The 24606-nt window shown below is 46.8% G+C and overlaps 1 protein-coding gene and 1 pseudogene across 1 annotated transcript; one reads left to right on the top strand and one right to left on the bottom strand.

The window, feature by feature from the left end:
• Nucleotides 1-6535: 6535 nt before the first annotated feature.
• Nucleotides 6536-23028, top strand: Rapsn (receptor associated protein of the synapse). The gene is made up of 8 exons (XM_027422587.2): nt 6536-7278; nt 7829-8167; nt 18839-18997; nt 19911-20009; nt 20083-20205; nt 20646-20699; nt 22148-22347; nt 22747-23028. Exons 1-8 carry the CDS (start codon nt 7087-7089, stop codon nt 22817-22819), a joined length of 1239 nt encoding a protein of 412 aa, XP_027278388.1. The 5' UTR covers nt 6536-7086; the 3' UTR covers nt 22820-23028.
• Nucleotides 8247-11137, bottom strand: LOC103159487 (annotated as a pseudogene).
• Nucleotides 23029-24606: the final 1578 nt, after the last annotated feature.

Genomic DNA, 24606 nt, shown 5'->3' with positions numbered 1-24606 from the left:
AAATTGCAAAGTTAATTCTGAATCATCTGGAATAATTTCAGCATCGAGTCAGTAACTATATTAAGGCAGTTGTGGAAAATCTAATATGAGAGTAGCATATGATTCTGACTTTTGAACAGAATCATAAGGGCTTTGAAGCACTTCACTTAAGTTTTCTGACTTATGACTTGTCTTTCCTGATTTATTTGCATCAGTATAGAATGTAAGGGTTCCCGAAATTGGTGTTTCTTTCACGATGTGAGGAAGAATCCAATTAATTCCTCTTATAAACTGAAGTCTCTTGCTTTTGGGATATTTGTTGTTAATCTCTCCCAAGAAATGACTGCAAGGTTTTTTGCAAATGTTCATTTCCTGCCCATAATGAGGAAATTTCAGCATTAGTAAAAGGTACCACAGCTTCTGCTGGGTCTATTCCTGCTAATTAACAAAGCCTCCATTCAGAATCAATTCAGAAACTTTTTCTATATAGGTCTGTACTCTTTTACTCTTTGTGGCAAAAATATCCATTCTAAAATATTATCTTCTTTCTTCATAAGAATTCCTGTAGGGGCCAAGCGTTGGTGGTGCAAGCCTTTAATCCCAGCACTCAGGAGGCAGAGGCAGACGGATCTCTGTGAGTTCAAGACCAGCCTGGTCTACCAGGACAGCCTCCAAAGCCACAGAGAAACCCTGTCTCGAAAAACCAAACCAAACCAAACCAACACAAACAAACAAACAAAAAAAACGAATTCCTGTAGAAGAATGCATAGAAGGTAGAGTGACCAGGATACAATCAAGCTTTGGATCCAAGCAATCCACATGTGCATCCTGTAGTTTCTTTTCTACCAAAGCCAATTCCCTCTCAGCCTCAGCTGATAATTTTCTTGAACTATTCAAGTCTTTATCAACTTGTAAGGTTTGAAATAAATTACTTAGCTCTTGTGTTGTTAATCCGGTTGTGAACGACAGCCAGTTAATATCTCTCAGCAACTTTTGAAAATCTTTAAAAGTTTATCATTGATCTCTCCTGATTGTACTTTCTGTGGTTGAATGTTTTTGCAAACCTATCTTATATCCTAGGTAATTAATAGAATCTCTTCTTGGTTTTTGTGGTTTTATTTTTTACAGGAGCAATTTGTAATACCCAACAAGGCAAACTTTTCTTTGCTTCTTTAAACATTTTTCTAAGGTATCTGTCTCTGAATCAGCTAGTAAAATATCATCCATATAATGGTAAATTGTAGAATGAGGAAACCATTTACTAATTGTTTTCTTTTTTTCTAAAGGGTTTATTTGTAGAATAAATTTATTTATTTTTATGTGCATTGACATTTTTGACTGAATTATGTCTGTGGAAGGGTCCCAGGCAGTTGTGAGATGCCGTGTGGGTTCTGGGAATTAAACCCGTGTCCTCTGGAAGGCCATTGGTACTCTTAACCACTGAGCCATCTCTCCAGCTCCCTACTAATTATTTTCAATGGCTGTTGTACAAAATAGCGACACAAGGTGGGGCTGTTTAACATTACTTTTGGAAGACCTTTCCACCGGTACCTTTTAATAGGCTGGGAATTTATAAATAGGCACTATGAAGTCAAATTTTCTCTCAAAAGCATTCTTTATTTTATGCTTTGTTTCTGAGATTGGGTGAATGTTAATCTGTGTTTCCCACTGCTGCAGCAAATCATGTCACCATAAATTGATTGCTGTGTTGGCCACATATGGTTTTAATTTTCCTGCCTGTCTTTCTGGCCCTGTGCATTCAACTCATCTTGTACTTTGTTTTACCTATGATAAAGTTCCAAACCCAGGAGGGTTTTGGTGAAATTATTGTTACATCTGCACCCATGTCTATGGAACTTTCAATTTCAATGTTATTTACATGCGTGGTTTTTGGGGTTTTTTTTTTTTTTGTTGTTGTTGTTTTGTTTTGGTTTTTTGTTTTGGTCTTCCGAGACAGGGTTTCTCTGTGGCTCTGGAGGCTTTCCTGGAACTATCTCCTGTAGACCAGGCTGGTCTTAAACTCACAGAGATCCGTCTACCTCTGCCTCCCGAGTGCTGGGGTTAAAGTCGTGCACCACCACTGCCCAGCAGGTCTCAGATCACTCATAGCAGCTTGCCAAAATACTTGTTTTCTACTCTCTCCTGAACTTTTTGTTGTAACTATATAAATTTTGTTGTCTTTGTTCATATCCAGAGCTGTGTGGTTTTTAACAGTAGGTTAAGTCTTCTAATTGCTGTGTGGATGAGTTTCTACAATGCTAACGGAATGATTGAGTGAGATTTGATGTTGCAACCTGCAGGAGGCTCCTCAGGTCATTTCCCCATGTTGAAAGCTTACCTTGCCTATCCCTTGTTGGTCTGCATTCATTAGTTCAATGCTGGATTTTGCCACACCTTCTATATACTCCAAAAGGCTAGGGCCTTCTGTTTGGATTATCTTTAGTGAAAACATTGTTTTTAGGAACATCTTGCCCACGTCCCTTTTTAAATGACCCTGTTTACCACAATTAAATCATCTGATACTGCTGGGCGTTGGTGGCACATGCCTTTAATTAATCCTATCGTTCCAGGCCAGTCTGGTCTACAGAGCGAGTTCCAGGACAGGCTCCAAAACAATACAGAGAATCCCTGTCTCGGAAACAAAAATCTGATATTTTGATTTTTCTTAAAATTTCTAGAAATCATTTCTCCAATCAAAGCAGCATCATAAGTGTGAGATACAATATCAGCTGTATTTTGGATCCATTCATATATGGGTGTTCATCTTGCTTTTAAAGGCCTAATCACCTTTTGCATTCTGAATAAACATTCTCAAAAGCCAAAGTTTTAATTAATATTTATCTAACTTCTGAATCTGATATCGTTATATTTACAGCTGAAGTCAGTCTTTGAAAAAAAAAATCAGTCAAGACTTCTTTTGGGACTTGAATAATTATAGTAAATGACTTAGTCTTCTATCCTGATTCTTCAAGCCTGTCCCAAGCATTCAAAGCTGCTATATGACATTGTGCCAAGGTGTGAGCATTGTCTAAATTGTCTTTGCAAACTGGTGTAGATGCAGTTATCTAGAAACTGGGACAGTTATCAAAGTACTTTTTAAAGGTTAAAATATGAACTACCAAAGCAACAATTACAATGGTTGACATTATGCCAATCCTAATTAAGCTGTTTATCCCATCATTTATTTTTCCATTTGCAAGCCATCCATAGTAATACTAAACAGGGTCCTAACTCCATGCATTGTGATATTTCTGATTCTTAGCCTGTCCCCCACACACACTTTGAACCTAATTCCCAGATGTCTTACCAGATCTGATAATGCTGACAGTATAGGCCGAGATATGCAGGAGCAATCACCTGCAGTGAAGTTATTCCATTATACTAGCTTGAAGGGCAGGTTGGTGGGGGCTACTGTGGCTACTCACACACTGTATGGGGAGAGGAGTGAGCTGTCTTAAGAGCTAATGTAGGGAAACCTGTAGGAGAAATTCACACAGCTAGGATGAAGAATGGGATAGGACTACCCATAGTTGGGTAGAGGACACCAGCAGTGCACAACTGGGCTCCTCGTCAGCTTTTGGTGGTGGCAGTAGCAGAAAAGGTTTGAGCTCTAAGTGAGTCTCAAGGAAGCCAAGATGGCCTGTATTGGCATCCTGGGGAGGGGTTCTGGAGGAGGCCATCGTGATGGGAAGTGGGGGTGGGGTGCCTAACCTCAGCGGTGTTTTGGGTCTGGGACTGAGCAGCAGCTAAATGCTGCTGTAGCAGGACTGCGACGGAAAAACTGCAGACATGGGAAACCCGTCATAGAGGGCCTGTGGGGAGGGGGGCCATGTCTGGCCTCTGCAGTGGCTGTACATGGTAGGTTTACCACCTTGGCGTGCTTTAATGATGCCCCATGTTGAGCGCCAGATGTAATGAATGTCTAAATTGTTCCAGTATAAGAAAAACTTTGGAATCAGAAATTGAAATAAAGACCTCTTAAATCCAATGAGAGCAGAGAGTTGATTGGCTGAACCTCTCTCCACATTTTTCCCAAACCACCAGCCCCTGAAATCCACTGGAAATACTCTCTTCTCTTTTCCTGTCTTCTCTAGCAGACCTCCTCAGTCCTCCAAGAACTCTATGGCTAATCCTGGTCAGCCAATCACTGACTCCATCCATTGATTCAAGGTGGCTTTATTGACGCAGTGGAATGGTTGTACAAACAAATGTCCCACACTCTCAGCTAAATATACTGTTTATTACTTGTTATTTTTTGGTTATTTGAGAATATGCTGAAAATCCACTGAATTAGGTGACTTGAAGGAGCATGGATGAATCCAGCTAGTGGGGTTGGTACAAGCTCTAGTGAGTCTAGTATGTAAAATAGCTATTTTCAGCTTCGCAGTAGTGGCGCACCCCTTTAATGCCAGCACTTGGAGAGGCAGAGGCAGAGGGATTTCAGTGAGTTCTGGGTCAGCCTGGCCTACAGAGCAAGTTCCATGACAGCCAGGACTATCACACAAAGAAATCCTGTCTTGGGGGAGGGGGGAAAGGCTACTTTCTCTGTAAGACTCCCACAGAGTCTGGCATAAAAGTTCACTATTAGAGAAGCTGTCAGACCAGGGTAGGGATTAGAATTGGGGCACTCAATTTTTTTCTTTGTGTGTGTGTGTGTGTGTGTGTGTATACCTGTGGTGTGTGTGTGTGTGTGTGTGTGTGTATACCTGTGGTGTGTGTGTGTGTGTGTATACCTGTGGTGTGTGTGTGTGTGTGTATACCTGTGGTGTGTGTGTATACCTGTGGTGTGTGTGTGTGTGTGTGTGTGTGTGTGTGTGTGTATACCTGTGGTGTTTGTGTGTGTGTGTGTATACCTGTGGTGTGTGTGTGTGTGTGTGTGTATGTGTGTGTGTATACCTGTGGTGTTTGTGTGTGTGTGTGTATACCTGTGGTGTGTGTGTGTGTGTGTGTGTGTGTATACCTGTGGTGTGGGTGTGTGGGTGTGTGTGTGTGTGTGTGGGTGTGTATGTGTGTGTATACCTGTGGTGTTTGTGTGTGTGTGTATACCTGTGTGTGTGTGTGTGTGTGTGTGTGTGTGTATACCTGTGGTGTGGGTGTGTGTGTGTGTGTGTGTGTGTATGTGTGTGTGTATACCTGTGGTGTTTGTGTGTGTGTGTGTATACCTGTGGTGTGTGTGTGTGTGTGTGTGTGTGTATACCTGTGGTGTGTGTGTGTGTGAAGCACATGTACATATGCGGGTCAGAGAACAACTTGTGTGGAGTTGGTTCTGTTCTACCATGTAGATCCCAGGAGTGGAACTCAGCTTGTTATGTTTGACAGCAAATGCTATTACTGGCTGAGCCTTCTTACCAGTCCCTGGAATTGGGACACTTTTTTCCCCCCAAGACAGGGTTTCCCTGTATTGCTTTGGAGACTGTCCTGGAACTATCTCCTGTAGACCAGGCTGGTCTCAAACTCAGAGAGATCTGCCTGCCTCTGCCTTCCGAGTGCTGGGATTAAAGGCGTGCACCACCACTCCAGAGACTGCTCTGAGTCCTGGTCCCCTTCCAAGTCCTCAAGTTCTGTGACAACCATATGAACTGGGTGCTGTTGACCTTTCTTCCTCAGGCCCCTAATTTGCCCAAATTCTCTATGCTCACACAGCTAACACAGATATACAGCAAGCAGAGCCTGGCTTGCCGCCATTGTACTGTGCTGTGTGTGAGCCACCACACTGCTGTGAGAGTTTAGCTATCCCGACATTGTAGAGGAGGAAACAGGGCTAGAGAGCTGCATGAATGGCTTGGGGAGTTAGGAGGAAAGCATGCATGCCTTTGGCATCAACATGTCAGGAACTGTGTGGCCATGTGCCCAAATAAGTGTCTAAGTGATAGGTGAAATGCAAGAATAAAACAAGGTGGGGTGGGGTTACTGGGAAGAAAGCAGAGGTGAAGCCAGTTGGTGGTTGCTCGAGCCTTTAATCACAGCAAGTGCAAGGCTGAGGCAGGCAGATAGATCTCTGAGAGCCAGGACAGCCAGGACTACACAGAGAAACCCTGTTGAAAACCAAGAGGTGTTTCATTAGCAAAACATGGTGTCTTACACCTTTAGTTTCAGGACTCTGGAGACAGAGGCAAGTGGATCTATGAGTTCAAGGCCAGCCTGACAAAGTACAAAGTAACTTCCAGGACAGCCAGGACTACACAGAGAAACCCAGTCTCAAAAAACAAAAAGAGCCGGGCGTTGGTGGAGCACGCCTTTAATCCCAGCACTCGGGAGGCAGAGGCAGGCGGATCTCTGTGAGTTCGAGGCCAGCCTGGTCTCCAGAGCAAGTGGCAGGATAGGCTCCAAAGCTACACAGAGAAACCCTGTCTCGAAAAAACAAAAAAACAAAAAAGAAAGAAAAACACGGAGTGCTATTGATGCACGCCTTTAATCCCAGCACTTGGGAGGCAGAGGCAGGTAGATCTGAGTTCGAGGCCAACCTGGTCTACAGAGTGAATCCCAGGACAGCCAGGGCTATACAGAGAAACCCTGTCTTAAGAAACAAAAACTAAAAAAAAAAAAAAGAAAAGAAAAGTAGAGTGAGAGGGAAAGGGAAAAAGCGGGCGGGGCACTCACCCCCACCTCCTCGATGCCTGTGAGCCAAACGTCCTGCCTGTCTCTTTCCTGATGTCAGAACCCCTGTCTTGAGGCTTGCCCAGTCATCCTAGCAGACAGCCTTTTGGCAAGTCTTCAGGAAAGCCTAACCTGCCCAGGGTCATCAAGGCTGGTGTCAGAAGTGTCAAAGGGGGCACCCAAACAGGTTCCCAGGTGGCCGAATGCCTGTATCCCTGGAAGAGCCAATTCTCAGCTTTGGGTGGGTGCGGCAGAAACCCTCGTGACCTTGCTGCTGACATTCCTCAGAAGCCACGTGGCCCCAACTGGCAGGGACAGCTGCAGACAGGGGCTGAACCAGCCTTGTTCCCAGGGTGGCGCCCGTTGTCCATCCAGGCCCTGCTCAGCTCCCAGTGTTGCTTTTCCCTCTCAGCGGTCAGTGGGCAACCGATACTGTGGATCCAACACTATGAGGGTCTAGAGGCACCTAGCCAACCACAGTCTTTCCCTGAGTGGCCAGGCTGTGGGAGGATGGGGCAGGACCAGACAAAGCAACAGATCGAAAAAGGACTGCAGCTGTACCAGTCCAACCAGACAGAGAAAGCACTGCAGGTGTGGATGAAAGTCCTGGAGAAGGGCTCCGACCTCGTGGGCCGCTTCCGGGTGCTAGGATGCCTGGTCACGGCTCACTCAGAGATGGGCCGCTACAAAGAGATGCTGAAGGTAGATGTACCCTCACGGGGTGCTGTGGGAGGGCCCGGGTGCTGTGGGAGGGCTGGGAACACTCCTGGGTGGCTCCTAACTCCCAGCCCGGCTTGTAACTTCCTGAGAACCCTCCATCTCACAGGCTAGTGGCTGGGTCTGAGGTTTTCAATCTGCATGTGGCCTTCAGCTTCAGTATCTAAGCCACTGAGCCTGAGGTTCTCAGGCATTGGGGCCAGAGTCCAGGGCTCTCAAGACCAGACCTCCAAACCTAGTTTTTAATCTGCTGCTTGCTGTCTGGAGGTACAGGCTCCATTTGAGGGTCTGCTGGTCCCCAGTAGACTCCAGATCTGAGGCAGGGGGTAAAAGGATAGTGTCTGCAGGTCTAAGCTGCAGTTCAAGCTTATAGGCTGTGGCTGGAGCCGAGGAGGATTGATCTGAGGCGGTGGAAGCTCTGAGTCGGAGCTTTGGGGTCTGCTGCTCTGGCTGAGAAGTAGGGCAGGGTGTGGCACCCGAAGGGGTGCAGGTTGAGTCTTGGCTGAGTGTTGTCTGCCTACTACCCCGGGGTCAGTTCGCTGTGGTCCAGATTGACACTGCACGGGAGCTGGAGGATGCCGACTTGCTGCTTGAAAGCTACCTGAACCTGGCACGCAGCAATGAGAAACTGTGTGAATTCCACAAAACCATCTCCTACTGCAAGACCTGCCTCGGCCTGCCCGGCACCCGGGCTGGTGCCCAGCTTGGGGGCCAGGTCAGCCTGAGCATGGGCAATGCTTTCCTGGGCCTCAGTCTCTTCCAGAAGGCCCTAGAGAGCTTTGAGAAGGCCCTGCGCTATGCCCACAACAATGATGACACCATGCTGGAGTGCCGAGTCTGCTGCAGCCTGGGCAGCTTCTACGCCCAGGTTAAGGTGGGCCTGGGTCCTGCGGGGGAGGACAATGGGGTTCCGGGCTCCTTGAAAGCCGGGGGTGGGGGTGGGGGGACGGTTCTCACTCTTTGTGATAATTATTTGAGACAGTGCCATCAGCCTCAGCCAATCAGAGAATGGAACTATCTGACTCGCCCATCCTGCAAATGGTCCCACAGATGGCATAGTTTTTAAGGTGGCTGTTAAACCTGCCTGTGACCTTGTCAGCCTCACATTCATCAGGATGGATGAGTGGTCCTTGGCACCAGTGATGCAGTTGCTCATGGAGCATTTCCACTGCATGTACAGGTCCACAAACTCACCACTGGCATAGTTTGTAGAGGCTTCACCTGCCTCCTCCAGGTCCAGCACAAGTCCTGGGAGCCTCTTAGGAACCACTCACCTTGCTGGGCACTGTCCTCAGTCCTCCTTTTAGATAGCAGTGTGGTGAGTGAGAAACAAAAGACTCCAGGGAAGGTAGAGCCATTCAAACTTCCATCTCTCATGACCTAGGAGACAGAGAAGCCCCTGTGTGAGAACAGGCCACAGGCTGTGTTTTCTGTGTGGTTCTAAGCAAGTCACCTATCTTCTCTGAACCCTAAGTGATCCGTTTATAAATGAGGAAGAAAGCCGGGTGTTGGTGGAGCACGCCTTTAATCTCAGCACCCAGGAGGCAGAGGCAGGTGGATCTCTGTGAGTGTGAGGTCACCCTGGTCTCCAGAGAGAGTTCCAGGACAGCCTTCAAAACAATACAGAGAAACCCTGCTCGAAAAACAAATAAATGAGGAAGAACAGGACTCACAGAAGGGATATAGAGAATTATTTGTCTAATATTTATTGAGGGGGCTGGAGAGAAGGATCGGTGGTGAAGAGCGCTTGCTGCTCTTGAAGAGGACCCAGGTTTGTCTCCCAGTGCTGACATGGTGGCTCACAACTGCTTTTAACTACAGTTCCATTCCTCTCCTGAACTGCACCTGCTGCATATAAATACACACAGGCACAGACACTTAATATCAAATGGATACTTTAAGAAATATTTACCGAGCCAGGCAGTATTGGTGCACACCTTTAATCCCAGCAGTTGGGAGGCAGAGGTAGGTGGATCTCTGTAAGTTCCAGGACAGCCGGGGCTATGTAGAGAAACCCTATCTCAAAAAAACCTAAAGAACAACAATTGACTGAGGATCCACTACATCCCAGACACTATTGGGCTGTGTGTTTGTAGCAACAAAGACAATGGCAGGGTCTCTTACAAAGCCCTGTTCTATCTGGATAAGAGCACTTAACAATCAGGAAGGTGGTTGTGCATCGTGGGAAGAAAGCTGGGCAATACCAGGGTGTAGGGTAGTGGCACCAGTTTTGGTCAGAAGGCCTCAGTGAGTGATGGAGGAGGAGGGGCATAAGCCATGCAGAAATCCCAGGAATGAGCATCAGGACAGGCTCTGCCAAGGGGAAGGGAGGCCACAGAGCTGCCAGAGGTGTGTAAGGAAGTACCAAGCCATGTAGAAGAGTGTTTGTGAACTTGCTGGTAGAGTTAGTTACCAAGCACTTAACAATCAGCAGGATTTTAGTGGGGAGGGAGTGAGACAGAGTGTCTTGGAGCCCAGTGTAACACCCAGCTGAGGGAATTGTTTTTGTTTTTTTTTTAAGATTTATTTTTATTTTATGTGTATGGGTGTTTTACCTACATGTGAGTCTGAGTACCATGTGTGCATTGCTTGTGGACATCAGAAGACAGCATTGGATCCCCTGGAACTGGAGCTACAGATGGTTGTGAGCCACCAGGTGGGTGATGTAAATCAAAACCAGGTCCTCTGGAAGAGCAGCCAGTGCTAACCACTGAGACACCTCTCCAGCCCCAAGCTTTGGTGGAATTTTAACTGCTGGCACATGATAAACACTTTGTTCCCCCAAAAGGGAAAATTCTGTTGGAAAATATAATGATACAGTGAATTCCCATATACCCACCGCTTAGATGTACTAATTGTTCGTATTTTGCTACTTTTGGTTTACACATTTTACTGCTGTATTAAAAAAAAAAATGCTGATATCAGACTGGGGATGTAGCTCTTTGGGCAGGGTGTTTTCACAGTGTTCCACAAAATTAGATTCCCAGCACTGCATAAACTGAGCGTAGTAGCTGGACCCTGTGACTGAGGAAGCAGAGCAAAAAGGATCAGAAGTTGAAGGTCAGTCTTCTTTTAAATTTAATTATGTACATTGGTGTAAGGATGTCAGATTCCCCTGTTCCAGACAGTTGTGAGCTGTCATGTAGGTGCTGGGAATTGAACCTAGGTCCTCTGGAAAAGTAGCCAGTGCTCTCTCCAGCCCCTTAAAGGTCATCCTTAACTGACAAAGAGTTTGAAGATCCCACATGAAATCTGAGGAAGGAGGGAAATTGTTGCCATCTCACTATTTTTATTTTAGTTTTATTATTTTTTAGACTTAGTTTATTTCCTGTGTAAGCGTGTTTGCCTGCGTGTATCTGCACTATATGTGAGTGTTTGGTGCCCCATGGGGCCAGAAGAACTGAAATTACAGATTCCCTGGAACTTGAATTACAGATGGTTGTGGGAGCTGGGAATCAAACCCAGGTCCTTTGCAAAAGCAGCAAGTGTTCTAAACCACTAAGCCATTTCTCCTGTCCAACATCTCATACTTGACCCTGAAATAGTTCTATACGAAGTGTTATACCTCAGATGCTAAGGTATCCTGGCAGATGGGAGCCAAGGAATTCCACAAAGTCACACCGCACCCAAACCTCACACAGGAGACTTATTGGGAGGGAAAAAATCCAGAAGGGTGGCTGCTTTTGCTCAGGTGAGAAATAGCAGAGAACTGAACAGAAGGCAGGGTTTGTATAGAGTTTCTTTGGGGATGGAGTCAAACTTTCCAGGGTGAAGCTTTCTAGGGTGGGGATTGGTGGGATTTCAAGTCCAGAGCTCAGGTTTTTTACTTTGTACTACCTTCCATATTGGACTGTCAGTGAGCCACTGGCCAGGCTGTTTCTTATGCTTTTGGAGATTTATCTGGAGTTGTCACATCTTGTCTTTTACTATACTTGACGGGTAGACATAGATGAAACAGTCCTTCCTGAGCAAGAAACAAAGACCACCTCTCTCCGCTGTTAGTAAATCTAATCCTCTCTGATTTTGTAGCGCAATGGTGGTCAGTGAGTCTATTTGACCTAGGAGCATAAGGATGGTCTAAACCACCCATTGGGGATCCTGGATGTACTAAGAGGAAAACTGATGTTAAATAGCTAGGGAACTAGTCAGTCCCTCTGCTCCAGTGGTGACATCAGCAGGACTGCTATAAACCCTGTGATGGGAATTGCCAAGAATTCTTCACTGGGTACCATTGCTAGTTTTGGAAAAAGGACCACCAAGGCACAAGTCCCAGACCACCCTGAGCAGGTAGGCAGTGATAAACTTGAGGGCCACAGAAAACTGAGGCATTGTAAATGTTTGGGCATAAGGGTTGGGTGATAGTATTAAGGGTTAAGGAATTATTGCAGTCTGCAGAATCCATTGTGCCCACAAAGTATGTTCCTGAGGAGGTAAAGCAGCCTATGATACCAAAGAGAGATGTGGGAGGAAGAGGAATGGCGGTGACATTTGGCTTAGAGCGATTAAAGAGGGTCAAGATGAGAGAGTCTCATAAGACAGTGGGTGAGGCCGCAGATGGTGGTTGTCAGTTTGACCCAGGAGGGACACATAACCAGTGTTTTCCAAAGCAGTCAGGCAAAGTGTTATTCAGTAGTTGTTATGCAGAGGTTAATGTCTGAAACAAAAGATGCTGTGGTGGGGTCAGTGTCATTTAAGAGGGATGATATTAGGGCTATATGGACCTCTGAAGAGTTTTGGAACACATCTCCTACTGTGTCTACCCTAAGGTTTGAGAGTGGGCTGTGTACCCTCTGTATTTGATTGTGCCTGATGGGCAGCTCTGATAAATGATATAGTGAAGTTTACCAGTGACCTTATCTCCCATCTGGGGGGCTGTGGGTCATTAATTAGAATATAAAAGATTGGTCAGTTTGCATGAAAGGTAGAACGCCTTCCTGAATATGCATCATGCCTCCTACAGGATCAATAAGGGCAGCCTCCGTAAGTCTCTGGCCAGTGTTGAAAGTGATCTCTAGTTTGATCATGGAGAAAGCAAGCATGGGGAACAGGTGTTTGAGAAATCGATTGGGTGTTATAAGGACAAGTGTCTCCTTTTGGCAACTTGCTGGTGAGCAGTCTCCAGTCCCCACCACAAGAGTGGTCTTGTTGAAACATTAAGTATAGGTTTCCTGAACCTTTGAAATCTCAATATAGCAAAAGCATAGAGGGGGCAGAAATCTGAAAGGTATTTCATCACCCTAAGTCACTTTCTTATACCTTTAGAACTTCCTTTAGCTTTTGTCTCCTCAGAACCTTATACACTTTCTTAGGCCTTCAGAACTTACTGACGCTTCCACCAATAGCCTCTCCTGGGCTCTCTTTAGGAACCTCAGTGCCAAATCTCAGTTGCTCTTGATGACCCCCTTCATGTCTTTCTAAATCTCATACCACCTAGGTGACTCATGCTGCAAAGTTCAGCTACCAGCATGAGGTACATTCCTGTACAGGGACATGAAGGGGCAGCTTTACGCCCTATTACACAAGCATTGTTTCTTAAATCTTATTGTAAACCTTGTTTTAAGTTTTTGTTTTCAAAACAGGAATTATCATACAAAGATAGAGAAAACAGGCATGGGAATGAGCCCTGGTGGAGGAGAGGTGGATAGGGGAAAGATAGGGAATTGAATCAGCCTTTGACAACCTGATATAGAGAGATTTCCCGACTTATTAGGATGGGCTGTTGGTTAAAGGTGAGGGTCTCTTGGACAGTAAATATCTACATGTAAGAGCTACCCCAGACAAGTGTACTTAGGAGGAAACAAAGGAGGAGAGAGTAAGTTTAGATATAAAAGATTTTCAGATCATTTGCTCGGACAGTGGAAGAAGTTCGTACCATTGAAAATTGAGAGCGCAAATTTAGGCCATTAAATGTACTGAGGCCAAGGTTTTTGTAGTAACAGAGTGAGGCTGTAATAAAATTTGAGTCCGTGGAGGAAGAGAGGAAGGGTCACAAAAAGAACTCCACTGGAGGGAGTTCTCTAAGCTCCCAAGTGGGAGCTGAGGGGCAAGAGAGAAGCCCGGGAGGACATAGAGAAGCTGTGAGACTTACAAGATGGAGCTGAGAGATAGGAGGGACAAGGTCACAGGGGCCCAGAAGGGCTTAAGGAAGCCGAGTGACTTAGCAGGCAACTCCTAGGGGAGGAGGCAAGGAAACAGGGAGGGTCCAATAGAGGGAGAGGAATTAATGTCTTAGTAACTAAAGAGTTGCCCACAGGGTGGGACCCCGGGGGGGTGCAGCAGATTCTGGGAGCCAGAGAGAGGGCACTCACTGAGTAAGGAAGGAGAGATGGACGGATAGAGCAGGTAGAGAGAGGGGTAGAAGCAGTTGAAGAGGTAGGTTCTAGAATTTGGAATCAAATATGGTGTGTGGCAGAAGCCAGCAGAAACAAATGGGGGGGTCAGATCAGCAACTTGAGTCAGTCTGAAACATTGGGACGTGGGCGTGGCTGAAAGATAAGTGTAGCATCCTCTATCAATGCTACCTGAAGAGAGAGAGAGAGCTCTGGAAGTGGGTAGTGTTTGGAGACCCTTGTATGTTAGGTGGGATAGGTGAGAAGACAGTGGCGGGTGACCCGAAGGTTAACTGTTTTTATTCATGTATAAGAAGTTTGGCTGTGGGGCTGGAGAGGTGGCTCAGTAGTTAAGAGCACTGTCTGCTCTTCCAGAGGTCCTGAGTTCAATTCCCAGCAACCACATGGTGGCTCACAACCATCTGTTATGAGATCTGGTGCCATCTTCTGGTGTGCAGATATACATAGAAGCAGAATGTTATATACATAATAAATAAATAATCTTAAAAAAAAAAAAAGAAGAAGAAGTTCGGCTGTGGCCAGAGCACACACAGGCAAGATGCCCATGGTTGAACAGTATGCTCTGTTTTTTGAAGTATGTAATAGGCACAAAGGAAGTTCCCAGTTGGTGACCCAGGAACCTGAGGGCAGCTCCCCCCCCCCCCCCCGCCCTTTTTGTAACCTGGAGAGAAAAAGGGAGGTAAGTCCAGAAGATGTAGGGTTGGAGCCTGGAGGAGGGCCTGTTGAAGCTTACAAAATGGCATGGTAATGGGTGCAAGAAGGGGTTTATGAGAGGACTGAGGGCCGCCTCATATAGCAGGCAGGCAAGAAGGGAGAAAGAAGGAATCCAGGAGCATCAGAAGCTGGCCATCCTTTGGAAGGATAGAATGCTGTCCTTGGTTGTAGGGACTGTGTTTTCTATCTAGGATAATGGCCTTATGAGTTGGAGTAATAGTTAATTCCAGCTAAGTAGCCTGGGGGTGATGGCTGGACCTTAGAGGGTGAGACCCTATATCCATGGCTGGACAGAAAGTTTAGTAAGATAAAGGTATCACCTGTCTAATTTACAGGGTGGGCTGCAAAGGAAAAGACTGGCTATGTATTGTATAAGCTTGGATTTAGGAAGGGACAGAGAGAGTAAGTCAGAGGCTAGACCCTTACCAAATAGATGTGGGCTGTCCTGGAACCTCTGGAAAGATAATCCAGGTCAGTCCAAGTAAAAGCAAAGGTATTTTGTGGCTGGGGATCTGGAGGTATGGAAAAGAAGGGACCCTTGAGGTCTAGGACAGAGAAGCAGGAGGTCTCTAGGGGCTGGTGGAGAGGAGAGGAGGGGTTGAGTACAATGGGATGAAGGGGAACCACTGCAGAGGTCATGTTGGAGATCCTAATCCAAGTGGTATGTTCTGTTGTTTTGTCTTAACCACAGTATGGGGTACTAGAGAGTGGCCTTATGAAGACTAGCCAGTAGGCAAGTTACAAATTGATGCCTAGAAAGGAGGCCCCGTGGGATATTGTAACTCCATTCAGGGTCCTGGTTAGGGACTCCTTCAGCGCTGACTGGGTGGGTGGCCTGTCCCTGAGGAGAGAGAAAGGGAAACCAGAGAGACTGAAGAGAAAGAGAAGGGACTGTGGGTTGAGGCGGGCTAGTGTGATCAAAGACAGTGGAGGAGTCATCTAGTTTGGGCCTCATAGCTAGGAGGAGTTACTTTTTCCTTGGTTGGCTTATACCTAATGTGGTCATTTTTAATCAAGAGGGGAGTGAGGTCACATGGCAAAGTCCATCCTTTCCACCCCTAGCAAAGTTGACTGTCAGCCACATGGCTGCCTCCATCCTGATGTGGGGACAGCAGCTAAGGTGGCAGCAAGCCACGTGTTTCCTTTAAGATTACCTATGTATACATTTTTAACTATCAACCCTGGTGTTACAAGTTTTCAATTAACCCTTTTGTTAACCTATTTTACAGTTTTTTTTTTAAATCATACCCAATATGCTTACAAATCTTGAGATACAGGAAGATTGCACAATAATTTTACAAATCTTGACATAAGATTTATACCTTAGCAAAAGTTTTAGAGTTAAACCAAAGCCAAAAGAGTATGCTATGAGTAGCAGTATTCCCTGTTGAGAATAATCTGCCTCTTTGTTTTGTTTTGTTTTGTTCTCCTTTCTCTGTCACATAATCAAGTGGCTTTCCTGATATATGATATGATATGATATGATATGATATGATATGATATTGGAAGAAAACTTTAACCCAGCATGCTTGGGTCTAGAAGAGGGGGAGCCATACCCCATCTCCAGAACCAGCTTTTAATTGAAACAGGATAGCATAAAACAACAGTCTGCCTACTCATAGCTAAAACACAACTAAATCCTTATAAAACAGAATCCATAAAACTGAGAGGGGAAGAAGGCTTAGAGATTTCTTTCTTTCTTTTCTTTTCTTTTTTTTTTTTTTTTTGTTTCTTTTTTTTTGGATTTTTGACACAGGGTTTCTCTATGTAGCTTTGGAGCCTATTCTGGCGCTCTCTCTGGAGACCAGGCTGGCCTCGAACTCACAGAGATCCACTTGCCTCTGCATCCTGAGTGCTGGGATTAACACCCAGCGACACCAAACACCCCCCACCCCCCACCCTCCCCACCCCCCCACCCCCCCCACCCCCCACCCCGGGCAGGCTTAGAGATCTCTAAGCTTTGGCTATAGACAAAGGACACTGCAGGAGGGGACTGGGACGCACCAGCCAGTGAGGAATGTGTGCAGACTGTGTGCATGTGCATGGCCTCCTCCTTTGCTTTCTCCTTTTCCTGCTAGGTCCTGCTCCTGAAACAAACAGATCCATCAAATGGTAACTTAAAGACAGGACATTTACACCATGGGGATGGAGAAGTCCACACATCAACAGCTTGAAGCGGAGAAAAGACAAATAAGGGAATGGAGAATCTCTCTCCATTTCCCATTGCTCACAATATTTGTCAAGGTCCCGAGTAATATTAGAATCTATGGTGCAATTAGGCTCCCTTTGGATTGCTTATCTAAGGGGTACTGAGGACAAATTTGATTGCAAATTTTTGTGCCAGGTGTAGAGGCTGGAGGTTTTCTAAGAGGCATCCCACGGGGGAATGAGAGGGTAAGGAAGACACGTTCCCGTAGTCAGAGAGGGGAAGGAAAGTATCACTGTAGTCTGTAGTCGCAGGCATCTCCAGGACTCAGGGAGTACCAAATGGGGATCAAGCCGTTCAGTGGGTCATCACCACACTAAACGGGGGCCAGGAGAAGCCAGAGGAGAAACTTGGTGCCTGGTACCTGGGCTTTCGTAGAGGCCAGGAGACGAGCATGAAAACCGAGCTCTAAGGCAGGGGTATCATCCACAGGAAAGGATTGGAGAATAGCATCATAAAAGCCATGAGGGCCTAGAGGAGCTGTGGGATTGCAGGCAGCTCTGAATGGAAGAGGGGGGAGGGTCTAAGGAAACTGCAGGATTGCAGCTCCAAGGGATGAGGTCTGGTGAAGAGGGCCAGCCATAGCCTTAGCCTTAAAAACTGTGGCTGGGGGTACCTCCGCCTCCAAGAGTACCAGAGGGGTGCTGAGCGCTCAGTGGTCACTTCCTTGGATTCATGGAAATGTTTACACAGACCGAAAGGGAAACATACCTAATTACCATTGGTGGATGAGGTGCTGAGCAATCGGTGAGCTGGAAGGTGAGTCTGTTGCTGTGGACTGGAGATGAGGGGTAGGCTCCCAGTGCAGCTTAGGCCCCTGAGGTCAACGGAAGTACTAGGAGAGCCTATCCCAGGTTTTGGCATCAAATGTAGGCATTATAGTTCAGGTGGAAAGGTATCCTGGCAGTCAGAAACCAAGGAATGCTATAAAGTCACACTGCACAACAAACCTCATATGAGATTTATTGGGAGGAAAAAAACCAGGAGGGTGGCTGTCTCTGCTCATGGGAGAAGCAGCAGAGAACTGAACAAAAGGCAAGGTTTATGTAGAATTTCTTAGGGATGGGAGTGGAACTTTTCAGGGGAAGATTTCTGGAGTGGCAATTTCAAGTTCAGAGCGTGGGCTTTCTACTCTGTAAGCAGGGGCAGGGTCCAGATGTTAGGGCAGTTGTTCTATGGGTGGAACCTGGCAGTTGGCAGTCCTCAGGGGAGGGGCCTGGCCTCAAGGGTTTTACACTATATGCATCACTAAAATCTGAAAAGGATTTTTGTTTTGTTTTTAGATATCACAAAATCTTAGATGTGATGTCTAAGATGTGATTCTTACATAATCACAGTAAATTCTCACACACACCAATGTTATGATAATCTCAGAAAGCAGCTAAACTCTGAGTACCCTGTCTGTATTTACATTTCTCCCTTACCCTTGGCTTGTTTAAAGCAAAATACCACCATGCTACACTTACTATGTCTCTATGTCTCTGAATAGACATGACACATTAAAGAAAGCAGATTAATTGCTTTGTAGAAAGTTGTGTCTTGCCGGGTGTTGGTGGCGCACGCCTTTATTCCCAGCACTCGGGACGCAGAGGCAGGCAGGTGGATCTCTGTGAGTTCGAGACCAGCCTGGTCTACAAGAGCTAGTTCCAGGACCCTGTCTCGAAAAAAAACAACAACAAAAAAAAGTTGTGTCTCATTTCCCCCACCTTGTTTTTTGTGTTTCCTTGAGTTGTGAGGAAGGAAGGCCTCCTTCACCTCCAGTGAAGTTTGGTCAGGTGAGGTCACACATCTTGAGTAAGAATGCTATGTTTGAGAGATCTGTGTCCTGCTTTTTCTTTATGCCTTTTTTTCTTTGTTAATATATATATTTTTTTCTTTTTCGAGACAGGGTTTCTCTATATTGCTTTGGAGGTTGTCAATGAACAAATATTTATTATTCATCACCTAAGTCTAAGAACTGTTTTAGGTTCTTGGCATACAGCAGCAATCCCAAGAGGCCATACCTGTGCCCTAGCTTCCCCTTCTACCTGGATCATGCTTACCACTGGAAGCCAGAATGAATGAGCTGACTATGATCACGGTGATGCCTATCTGTGATCCCAGTACTCAGGAAGCGTAGTGGGGAGGACTACAAGTTTGCAGCTAGCCTGAGCAACATTAAAAAAAAAAAAAAAATTGGGGCTCCCTGGCTGTCGGAGAACCCAGGTCTGGAGCCCTGGGTTTAGGACAATTCGTACCACTCAATGTGTCCTCCTCCTGTTCTGTGTCCCTGCAGGACTATGAGAAAGCCCTGTTCTTTCCCTGCAAGGCTGCAGAGCTGGTCAACGACTATGGCAAAGGCTGGAGCCTCAAGTATCGGGCCATGAGCCAGTACCACATGGCTGTGGCCTACCGCCTTCTAGGCCACCTGGGCAGCGCCATGGAGTGTTGTGAGGTGGGGAAGCTGGGAAGCACTCAGGTGGTGGGGTGGGAGAGGACCTCAGGTTCAGAACACGGGGACCCCTATTTTCTAGAACAGCCCATAGAATCACACACACACACACACACACACAGAGAGAGAGAGAGAGAGAGAGAGAGAGAGAGAGAGAGAGAGAGAGAGAGAGAGAAGCAGATCTCAGCCTGGTTTACAGAGTGAGTTCCAGGACATCCAGGACTACACAGAGAATCCCTGTCTTTAAAAACCAAAACAACAAAGCCCTGGGTTCAATCTATAGTCCTACATAAAACCCAGCGTTTGGAAGATGGAGGAGGATCAGAAGTTCAAGATCTGGCTGGACTAGATAAGTCTGTCTTTTTTAAAAAATAATTTATTATTTTCATTTTATTTGCATCAGTGTTTTGCATACATGTATATCATGTGTGAGGGTGTCAGACCCTGGAGTTACAAACAGTTGTGAGCTGCCACGTGAGTGCTAAGAATTGAACTATGGAAGAGCAGCCAGTGCTCTTAACCTCTGAGCCACCTCTCCAGCACCTATGAGTCTGTCTTTTAAAAAAGAAAAAGAGAGAGAGAGAGAGAGAGAGAGAGAGAGCGAGAGAGAGAGAGAGAAAGAAAGAGAGAGGAACAGTCTTGAAGATCCTCCACTCAGGCTCAAATCCCATTGCATCTTCCTCTGGTCCCAATAAAGTTGCTTCTGTCTGAGCCTGTTTCCATTGGTCAGACCGTACTGTAATTTTAGTGGTTCAGGCAGAACCACTAAGGTGCACTGCAAGAGGCCTCACCAACCACAAGAATGTATTAGGTTCTGAAGATGTGACCCTAGCTGTCCCATCTGAGGGGCTGCTGGGTATAGGACACCCCATAGTAGGATCACATCAGCTTGCCTGACGACCAGCCTCCCTTGCAGGAGTCCATGAAGATTGCCTTGCAGCATGGTGACCGACCACTGCAGGCACTCTGTCTGCTCTGCTTTGCTGATATCCACCGAAGCCGTGGGGACCTGGAGGTGAGATCACCAGGATGAGGTGGGGGGATCTTGGGCCTGGACCACCCCAATCCAACCCTGTCTGGCTTTGCAGACAGCCTTCCCTAGGTATGACTCTGCTATGAGCATCATGACCGAGATTGGAAACCGCCTGGGGCAGGTACATGTGCTGCTGGGTGTGGCCAAGTGCTGGATGGCCAGGAAGGTGTTGGACAAGGTGAGGCCAGGCCCTTTCCTGTAGCTAAAGCTCTCTGGTGCTCCCCATTTGGGGCTACTCGGCAAACACTGGGGGTATGGCTGGGCTTGTCCCCCTTTTTAAACATCTGCCTCACTCTGTTCCCATGAGGCCCAGGAGTGTAATTCTCTACACTCAAAGAAGGCCCATGCCTTGCCCGGGAAGCCACGGCTTATGGAGGGCCAAAGCTGGGATTCTTAAATTCCCTACTATCTCACAGCCTCCCATGAGACAGTCATTGTTTATGCAAACCCATTGTGTCTGCATGAACTAAGGCAGGATGCAATTTGCTCACAGTCTCTCCTAACTTCTCACGGGGCAATGGCTCCACCCATTTCCCTCCCCAAGCCCACTTCCCTTTTCTTTGCTATGAGTCAAGGCAGTCAGACTGCCTACAACGCTGGCCTCTGCTCACCTTCCAGGCTTTGGATGCCATTGAGAAAGCCCAGGACCTGGCTGAAGAGGTTGGAAATAAGGTCAGACATGACTGTGTCTCCTGGGTCTGGGATCAAGAACCACAGGAGGAAAATTAGGTGTGGCAACACACAGCTGTAGTCCCACCACTTGGTGGAAGAAACAGGATAATCAGAGTTCAAGGTCGCCCTTGGCTACGTAGTGAGTTGGAACCCAGCTTGGGACTCATGAGACCCTGCTAGAGCCCTGAGCTCCTCTGACCCTCTGGAAGGTTCTTGCAGCCATCTCAGCCCCCTGGATCTCCAGCTTCCTCTCAGAGAATATTTCTGGGGCTGGGCAGGCATTTCATAGCTTGGAGAAGCACTGAATCCCTAGTAGTCTCTGTATTCATTTAAAACCCCTAATGGGCTGGAGATGGCTGAGAGCACTACCTGCCCTTCTAGAGGACCTGAGTTCAGTTCTCAGCACACACATGGCAGTCCACAACAACCTGTAACTTTCTGTCCCATGGGCACTAAGCATGCGCATGGCACACATACATATATGCAAGCAAAAATACTTGTACACATTTTTAAAATCTTAAAAAAAAAAAAAAGCTGGGCGGTGGTGGCACATGCCTTTAATCCCAGCACTCAGGAGGTGGAGGCAGGCGGATCTCTGTAACTTTGAGGCCAGTCCTGTCTACAAAGTTGAGTTCCAGGACAGCCAAGGCTGTTACACAGAGAAACCCTGTCTCAAACCAAATTGCCAACCCTAACAATGTCCTCTACTCCTCAAGAGCTGGGTACTTGGTATCAAGGGCTGGGTATCCTCATAGATACCGGCTTCAACCTTCCCTGTGAATGATCTCATGCGGTAGATGAGACCCCAGTCCCCCCAGCTATCAGCTTCTGTGTCTTATTGCTAAAGCCCCTAGTATAAGTAGCATCTTCAGAAGTCTCAGTTGTATATCCAGATCTTAAAGCCTTGGAGAAAGCTTAGTGTTTCCCAAAGTCTTCTAGAAAACATGCATCTGTAGGCTCTGCAGCCCAACTAAGATGTTGAAGTATATTTGCTTTGGGCTGAACCACAGCCACTCACATTTATCCAAGTTATCACACTGATCAGAAATGAGTACTCAATAACCATAAGGAGCATATTAGTTATTGTAGAGGCAACACAGCAGCAGGTTTGGTCAATAAAATCCTTCAGAAACATGATCTGGTAGGGCACACCTGTTCCAGCACTTGGAAGGTGGTGGCAGAAAGATCAGGAGTTCTAGGCTAGCCCTGACTATATAGTTTGAGGCAGGTCAAGGCTATGTATGTGAGACCCTATCTCAAAACAAAACATGGGGTCCCATGTTCTCGTCTCTGATATCACCCACTCTGTCCAAAGGGAATCCAAGGCTCGGGGTGGGCAGGGTTTTTCTCCCAGATCCCACAGCAAGACAGGGGTGTGGCAGGAATAGCACCCTCCTAATCCTGCCCTCTGTCTAGCCTCTCACGGGATCTTTCCCCACCTGTCTTAGCTGAGCCAGCTCAAGTTGCACTGCCTGAGTGAGGGCATCTACCGCAGCAAAGGGCTGCAGCGGGAGCTGCGCGCGCACGTAGTGAGGTTCCACGAGTGTGTGGAAGAGACTGAGCTCTACTGCGGCCTGTGTGGTGAGTCCATCGGGGAGAAGAACAGCCGGCTGCAGGCCCTGCCCTGCTCCCACGTCTTTCATCTCAGGTGAGGCCTTCGCTGGGTGGGCACGACCCCCAGATCACACTCATAATGTAAAGGGGAAACTCCTGGGTGCCTTCCTGGGCCTTGGTGTGTTCTAAGAACTTCCCACCTACTTACTGACTTCCCTTCAGCCTCGTGAGGGGCGTTGTTCTTACCATCATCCCAAGGGGAATTCAGAGAGACCCCCTTCCAGGACCAGGCTTGCCTCAGGGTGGCAGGAGATGCCAACTTTGCCCTAGCCTGGGGAAGCCTCTGGTGCAGGGCAAGCGGGAAGTGAGCAGGAGGCCCTGAGAGCCTTGTTTGCCACTGAAGAGTGACCCTGGACTGAAGGGAGGAAGCCACAAGCCAGAGCCTGGAGAAAGTCTGGCATGGGTGAGTGGACAGAGCACTCTGCTTCCGCAGATGCCTGCAGAACAACGGCACTCGGAGTTGCCCCAACTGCCGCCGCTCCTCCATGAAGCCAGGCTTTGTGTGACGTCAGTGGCCATCTTGGGCTTTCCCACCACCTCCCTTGGCTCCTTCTCTATCATCAAGCTGGAGGCCCTGGTGAAATCCTAGGGTAGCTGCCAAAGCCCCCTTTGCCAACTCAGGGCCTGGGGTTTGTGCTGCTCCTCTGGGCCTAGCTCCCCTCCCCTGCCTCTTTGTACTTTGTTCTTTATAGAAAAATAAAATGTTTGTATCTGGTGCCAGTGATTTTGACACTTTTCTCCCTCATGTGGACTTCCCTAGACACAAGCCTCACTACATACTCTGTTTGAGACCCTCCAGCCATCCACCTTCTTAGCAACTCAATTACCACAAGAACCGGAGCTAGGTGTGGGGGCTCATGAGCTCTTCCTCCTCTATCTATGCTGACTTGATCTTGTGCAGGTCTTGTACAGGTAACCATAGCTACTATAAGTTTGTGAGTGCAGTAGCACTCTCAGGTCAGAACACAAGTGTTTCTAGCCACCGTAAGAGACAGTCTCTCACTGGGACCTGGGACTTAGCAGATCAGCTAGGCTGGCTGCCTTGACTAGCAAGCTCTAGGCACCTGCCTATCTCCACCTCCCCGGTGTGAGGGTTATAGGTGCTTGCCACCACACCCAGCTTTGTATTTGGATGCTGTGAATAAACTCAGGTCCTCATGCTTGCTCAACCATCCCCATGGTTATATAAAGAAGGGTTGACCAGCCAGCGGTGGTGGCACACACATTTAATCCCACCACTCAGAAGGCAGAAACAGGTGAATCGCTGTTTGCTTGAGGCTAACCTGGTTTACAGAGCTAGTTCTAGGACAGCCAAGGTTATACAAGGATCCCTGTCTCAGGAAACTAAAACAAGAAAGATCATTGACAAAGTAGCTAAGTATATTAAAGAAGCCATTTTTTCACTACTAGATTACAAATATAGAAGAGAATTAGAAATTCAGAAAAGGAGAAAAATAGAGGAGATGCACTAGTGTTAAATTGGATTTCGTATTCAACAGTGCAAACTCCTAGATTTCAGAAAATATAGCTAGGGGCTAGAGAGGTGACTCAGCAGTTAAGATCACATATTGCTTCGCAGAGGACCAGAATTTGGTTCTCAGTACCCTCATTGGGCAGCTCACAGCCCTGTGTGACTTCCGCTCCAAGGGATGCAGCACCCCTTGTGGCCTCTTTGTGCACCCACCTACCTGTGTTCACACACAGACTCTCTCTCTCTCCCTTCCTCCCTCTCTCTCTCTCTCCCCTCTCTCTCTTAAAGAACTAGTTATAATAGTCTAAATGGGGGTATATGTGTCCAGCAGCCTGGAGCACTAACATGTTTAGGACCAGATCTTGACTTCTAAATACCATGCTCCTAAAACAAACTAGGCTCTTTGTTTGTCCCCCTAGAACAGGGGACAACCTGTTCTAGGCCTGGACCATGAAAAGTACCTGGTAGGACTGGAATATATTATTCTGGAAAACAAAGGGAACTGAAAGGGATATGAGAAGGACATATGAGCCGATTGGAAGGGCTCTCAAAGCCCACTGGTGGTGATGAATCACAATTGCTTTATTAGCACAGACCTTCTATCACAAAATAATGAAGGAATTGTGGTTTTTATTCTGTTTTATTTCATTTTGGGTTTTGTTTGTTTTGGTGGTTTTTTGTTTTTTGTTTTCCAAGACAAGGTTTCTCTGTGTAACTGTCCTGGAACTTGATTTGTAGACCAGGCTGGTCTTGAAGTCACAAAGACCTGCCTGCCTCTGTCTCCTGAGTGCTGGAATTAAAGGTGTGTGCCACAGCCACCCA

This window comes from Cricetulus griseus, chromosome 6 (assembly GCF_003668045.3).
Source record: "Cricetulus griseus strain 17A/GY chromosome 6, alternate assembly CriGri-PICRH-1.0, whole genome shotgun sequence".
In the NCBI taxonomy this organism is placed as follows: domain Eukaryota; kingdom Metazoa; phylum Chordata; class Mammalia; order Rodentia; family Cricetidae; genus Cricetulus; species Cricetulus griseus.
Note: the sequence above shows the minus strand (reverse complement) of the source record. Positions and strands in the feature narration are given on the sequence as shown.

Coding starts and splice junctions, on each gene's coding strand:
- Rapsn (XM_027422587.2), top strand. CDS start 7,087: ATGGGGCAGGACCAGACAAAGCAACAGATCGAAAAAGGACTGCAGCTG. Junction 7,279..7,828: donor GCTACAAAGAGATGCTGAAG/GTAGATGTACCC, acceptor CCCCGGGGTCAG/TTCGCTGTGGTCCAGATTGA. Junction 20,206..20,645: donor CCAGGAAGGTGTTGGACAAG/GTGAGGCCAGGC, acceptor CTCACCTTCCAG/GCTTTGGATGCCATTGAGAA.